This window comes from Nyctibius grandis, chromosome 9 (assembly GCF_013368605.1).
Source record: "Nyctibius grandis isolate bNycGra1 chromosome 9, bNycGra1.pri, whole genome shotgun sequence".
Taxonomy (NCBI): domain Eukaryota; kingdom Metazoa; phylum Chordata; class Aves; order Nyctibiiformes; family Nyctibiidae; genus Nyctibius; species Nyctibius grandis.
Window position 1 is genome coordinate 29,254,521 of NC_090666.1, and position 6,000 is coordinate 29,260,520.

At 43.8% G+C, this 6,000-nt stretch overlaps 1 protein-coding gene across 2 annotated transcripts in view; it reads left to right on the plus strand.

The window, feature by feature from the left end:
• Window positions 1-5,380, plus strand: part of TRAF3IP1 (TRAF3 interacting protein 1) — a 46,607-nt gene extending 41,227 nt beyond the window's left edge. For both annotated transcript variants that reach the window (XM_068407555.1, XM_068407557.1), the window contains exons 14-15: window positions 1,061-1,284; window positions 4,006-5,380. In XM_068407555.1, coding sequence (XP_068263656.1) covers window positions 1,061-1,284; window positions 4,006-4,171 — 390 coding nt within the window. In that variant the 3' untranslated portion in view covers window positions 4,172-5,380. The remainder of the gene's footprint in view (window positions 1-1,060; window positions 1,285-4,005) is intronic.
• Window positions 5,381-6,000: the final 620 nt, after the last annotated feature.

Consider the following 6,000-nt stretch of genomic DNA (forward strand, 5'->3'; position numbering starts at 1 on the left):
GTGCTCTGTCACCCTCAAAGTAAAGAAGTTTTTCCTCGTATTCAGATGGGACTTCCCATGTTTCAGTTTGTGCCCAAGTCCGGGTGCAGGGCTCTGGAGTGAGGCAGTGACAGTCCAGCCTTGCCCCATACAGTGTGGGATGGATGGGTGTGTGAAGGTGTTGGCAGCCAGCAGCAGCAGCAGATTGATAACAGAAGTATTACATGTCTGTTGAGAGCTGCTGTTTAATGATGCTACATTAAGCCACAGAAATTTCCCTTTCAATGTCTAGAAATAGGTTGAGGTAAACCATGACTGAATGCAAAGGAGATTCCCCCCCTGCCCCACTACACCCACTGCTTTGGGAAAGATCATGTCGAGAATGAGAACATCAGTGAGATCATTTATGGGATCAAATACTACTTTTTGTGCACTTGTGATCTGAAAAGTCTGGAGAAAAGGAGGCTGAGGGGAGACCTTATCACTTTCTACAACTACGTGAATGGAAGTTGTAGCAAGGTGGGTGTTAGTCTCTTCTCCCAGGTAACAAATGATAGGACGAGAGGAAATGGCCTCAAGTTGCGCCAGGGGAGGTTTAGATTGGATATCGGGAAAAATTTATTCACTTGAAGGGTTATCAAGCAGTGGAACAGGCTGTCCGGGGAAGTGGTGGAGTCACCATCCTTGGAGGGATTTAAAAGCTGTGTAGATGTGGTGCTTAGAGATGTGGTTTAGTGGTGGCCTTGGCAGTGCTGGGTTAATGGTTGGAATTCATGATCTTAAAGGTCCTTTCCAACCAAAACAGTTCTATGATTCTATGAAAAGCAATTTAATATTGCTGATGCTGTTGCACAATTCCGTAGCAGTCCTCTGTAGCAGTGGTGACCTGGATATGGGCATGTCTTCTGCTCATCTGTTGCTAGGCTATTGCTTTGTTTCTTCTCTTTCATTGCAGACTGTCATAAACATTTCTCCAGATACTTCACAGCTAGCAGTCTCCAAAACATTCTTCGTTCAATACCTCATGTGCAACAACCGTTTTCCCTAGTTTTGATGCTTTCCTTCTTACTCATCCTATTAGGAGAAGCCCTTTGTATCGGAAGCAGCTAGGAAGAAAGAGAGAGACTTGGTAGCCAAAGAAATTGAGAAGTTTCAGGTCTCCATTCAGACTCTGTGCCAGAGTGCCCTCACGCTTGGCAAGATCATGGATTACATTCAAGAGGACATGGATGCCATGAAGAACGAGTTGCAGATGTGGAGGCAGGAGAACAGACAGCATGCAGAAGCTCTCCAGAAAGAGCAAAGGTGAGTGTGGTCAGGGAAAGTTTGATTTATCTCTCGAGGCAGATTTCTGGTTTTAGGAGAGGGGAGAGTTTTGTTCACTTTTCAAAGCAAATTTGTCATGAGTCGTTTTTGTGGGTTTGGGTATATTTTTTTGCAGTCTGAATTGTTTCTTGAAGTGTTAAAGTCTTAAGGTCTTTTCAGCTCATTTTCACATGATGTACATGACAGCAGAGATGCAAAAGTTTGTGTGATATGAGAAGGCTTGATGTTTTGTTTTCTTCTTCTCACAAATATATAAGGAGCAATGGGGGAAGAGCTTAGTAAACAAAGTAGATTTTGAATCAGGACTAGGAATGGATTCCTAAATCACAACCTGCTCTCTTTGTGCCACTGAATTCAGTGTGTTCTGCAGGGGTGTTAATAGCAGTTGTTGTTGTCTGCGCAAGGTTAAAAACCAACAGCCAGGAGAGTGAAGGTGATGTGCATGATAGAAACAAGGAGGTCAAGGCTAGAAACAGTTTCTTTGGCCATTTCTCACCGATGTGTCTTTATGGTCCCTGAAAACAGAAGGTCCCTTCCAGCTGTGTCCCCTCTGATCTTAAACATGAACTAGGTATCGATCTTCTTGGATTCACAGTCAGCCTAGATAGATTTGCTGCTCCCTGAATCGACGTGCTTCATTCATGCAGAAGCAAGTGTGGGTGGGATTCTTAGCTAAGTCCTATCTTGGTAGGTAGCAATGTGTTAAATGTTGGAAATTTACAGCTGCTTGCTTAGTTCACTGGCTGGGGTGGGAATTAGGGCTTTGGTTCACATATAAAGTGTAATGACGTTAATTCCTTGCGCTTACATAGCACCTTCTATCCCAAAACCTTGACAGGCTTTAAAACTCTGGTTGGCCTCAGAATGCACCACCCCTGCAAAGAGAAAGGAAATGGTGTTTGGCTTTATTTTACGGTTGGAGAAACTGAGGCATTGACTCACTCGCCTTTGCACCACACCGAGCGGCAGGGAGCAAGTCTCAGGCCTTTCTCCAGGCGTGTGCTTACTCAGTAGATCCACTTTGGCCTTGCCAAACACGTCATTTGTACTTCGGCTGGTTTCCCAGGACAGGGACTGTATGTGCTTTGCTGGCTTCATATGTCCCCAGAGTTCCCAGGCAAAGTGTACTAAGGACAAGGCCGTCTCCTTGACAGTGGTGCAGAAGGAGAGGGGGAGTGAGAAGAAGGAACTGCCCAGCTGATTTTGTTTGCAGATTTATGTCAAACCAAGCTTTACAACGGCCAGCTGTTTCATGCGAGGCTGCGGGCAGGCGAGCATCCCTTCAGCAGAGCCGCTCGGTTCCCTTTATAAGCTGAGACTGCCGCAGCGTATCCCAGCACTTCACAGCATTTCGTATGAGATCCTAATCAGATCAGTGTAGTACTAAGGCATGTCCAATCCTTCAGGAAAGAATTAGAGAGTATCAGACATGAAGAAGACAATGCTTCCCATACGTACTGGAATTTGGATGCATGTCTGTTTTCTTTGCTTCTGTGAAAGACAATGGAAAGATCCCATTGGGGAAATGTTAGTGCAATTTCTAGGGATGTTTTTTGTGATTTATGCTAATGTGGTAGAAAGGAGGGAAAAACTAAATGATTTTGAGATGCAGACTTTAGCTAGTGAGTCCTCAAAGGGACTGGGTAATTCAGAACGACAGCAGGCTAGTTCAGTCTCTCATTTCCCTGGCTGTTCACCGTTCCTGAAGATCAGCAAGGCATAACAGAAGGGGGACGCATTGGTTTTAAGGCCAAACAGTCCAGTTCGCTTCAGATGCATCAGCATACTTGTGGTATATTAGCATAGGATTGATTCAGTTTCCTATCAGTGTGGGATTGCCTGCCCTTGTCAGCAGCTGGTGATGGATCAGTTTTCATATACCTTGCCTCTTCTTGGACGTCTACCTGCTGTGGCTTGGTGCTGCTGGCAGCTGCTGGTGTCCAGCTGCTGGTGTCTTGCTGCTGGCTTATTGTAGGAAATAGCTGGTAGCAGGCCAGCAACCTCCACAGCAGTTGTATTTGTCCCTCTCTGCCACGTGCTTCCCATTTAAGCTCTTGTGGTTAGGCCCAGGGGGGTGGCTGTTACCATGTGTATCGTGGTAGGACCCAGGGGCCCCTGTACAAGGTGGGTGTCCTTAGAATCATAGAATGGTTTGGGTTGGGAGGGACCTTCAAAGATCATCTAGTCCAACGCCCCTGCCATGGGCAGGGACATCTTGCCCTATAGATAGATCAAAGCCCTATCCAACCCAACTTTGAACGCTTCCAAAGATGGGGCATCCACACCTTCTCTGGTCCTTGTTGTGTTATAGCCCAGAGAGTCAGGTGCTGCTTCATCCCTGGGCCAGGGAGTTGCAGCTTTTGGCTGGGTAAAATGAAAGAAGTGCTTGACGTATGCATAGTGTGGGGTGAAATAACTGCAAAGCAGTTCTTAGTAGGATTTTAGCAGAAAAACTAGCTTAGCCAAGAAGTGACCGTTCACTGTTGAATTGTGGGTGATCTCTCTTGATCAATATTCTACTCTATCCATGACGTCAGCTTTGCCTTTGTGCTTCTTATTCTAAACTTTCTCTCAGAAAGGGTGGGTGCAGCTTAAATTCTTTGCAAACTGTCAGGTATTGAATGTACTTTCTTGGAGGCTTAAGTAACCCAAAGCAGCATAATGTTTCCAATAACATTACGCTCTTTGTGTCTCTTTCAGCATCACAGACAGCGCTTTAGAACCATTAAAAGCTGATCTGGTTGAACTGGGACAGTGGATTAAAGACCAGCAAGATAAGATCTGTGCTGTAAAAGCTAATATTTTAAAGAATGAAGAAAAAATCCAGAGGATGGTTCTTAGTATAAACCTGTCTTCAAGAAGGTGAAGAAGAGGGGGAGAAAAAAAAAAGCCTTGGGACTGACTGACATTCCTACCAAATACAAACAAAATAGTGGAGAAAACTAAGATATGCCTTGTTTAGATATAAAATGTTTAGAGACCAGAAGTCTAAAAATTATATAAAATCCCATTATTGCATTGATCTTTACATGTTGATGTTACCCAGGATAAGATGATATTCATTTGAATGCTCAAGTTGCAGAGCTATTAAAACAACTTGTTTGTTTAGACGTTAACTGCTGTTATTCACTTACCAGGTCTTCACAGCCCTCTTTCTCTCCCTGGCCTGTTGAGCTCAGTTTCTGAGCCAGTTCTCTCTGCATCTCCTTCTTCTCCTGTTTCCACTGAGGTTACTTTTGAACATGTTGTCCTGAAAAATGGGTATAAGATACTTCTTTTGCCCCCTTAAAAAATGTTCCAAACTCCTGCAGGTCAGAAGGTTCCTGAATCCTGTTTGTTATTAACAGGGAAAATTATCTACAAAACAATGCCACAAGACCAAGTAGTAAAGCCTTGTGTAACTTGTAGTTCTTTGCACCATTACAGAGATGATGTCATGTTTTCAGAGCTATCAGGAATCTTATTACGAACAAGTGAAAATGCAATATGAGCATCACTGTGTAAGGGAGCAGAAGTATTTTATCTGCACAGGTGTTAATTCCATTTTTATTGCATATGTTCATTTGGAAAGGATTAATTTAAGTACCTGTTTCCTCCCAAATGCATGTTCTTGTAACTTTTTGTATGTGAATAATTCCACTGATTTTTTTTTTTAGTTAACTGCAGATGTCTGTGCTGTTTTTATAATGACCTCGACTGTACTGCACATTAAGAGTCCAGCTTCACTTATTCCTAAATCTGCAAAGCGTATTAGCGTAGACACAACTATATGACACTGCACTGAGCGCAGAAGGCTTTAGTCCCCTGCAAGGCTCTTCTCTCAAGGTTTTTGTAACGTGTGAGTACATCTTCTCCTCCCATATTGTTTGGATCGTGTATGAAGTGCTAGTGTCCTCTTTTTTTTTTCCTTCTTTGATTGGCAAATGTGTGGGTTTCTGGTTTGTGTTTTTTTTTCTTGCTTTCTTTTTCTGGTATCTGGACCTTGACAAACCTACTAAATGGATCATCACCAAATAGCCTGAGTATTTAGTATGTTAAATACCAACATTTTAAAGGGCAGGATGCTTTGCTGCATGGGGTTTTGGTGGGGGTGGAGAGGAAGTAGAGGACTTGTGAAGGAATAGGAGAAATATTCTCATCTATTCTTAACAGCAAATGACACTATACTCTTTGCTTTTGAATTGTCACTTCATTTTTTTTTTATTTCAATGCATGAATTTAAATTGTGAAGCAATATTGTGGGTAGGGTCCAGAGAGGCAGGACTCCTGCAGTGATCCAGCCCTGCGTTGTCATCCTCTCCTACTGTGCATTGCTTCTCACCCAGGGTTGGAGCCTGTCCACTGCATCCTGGATCTCCCCACACGAAGGAAAAGGAGGTGAGGATGTCCACCAGAATCCCCAGAGCCCAGAACTGATGGTGAAAGCCTGCGTGGTCGATGTATCACTTCAGAGTAGTTTGAATGCTCCCTCACTTCTCCCTTTAAATATTTGCATTGAAAAATGCAGGGTTTGGTCAGATTGCTCAGACCCGTGTTTAGTCCCTCCCAGGGTGTTCTCCAGGGACATGAAGTGATTTCAGCTCTGCCCTGGGTTAAACAGGATTTAAATCATGACTTTTCCTTTCCCTCAGCTGCTCCATTTCATGAAGTTCCCTTCACCAACCCCCCTCTCCTCCTCTTCCCACTGCTGATGGA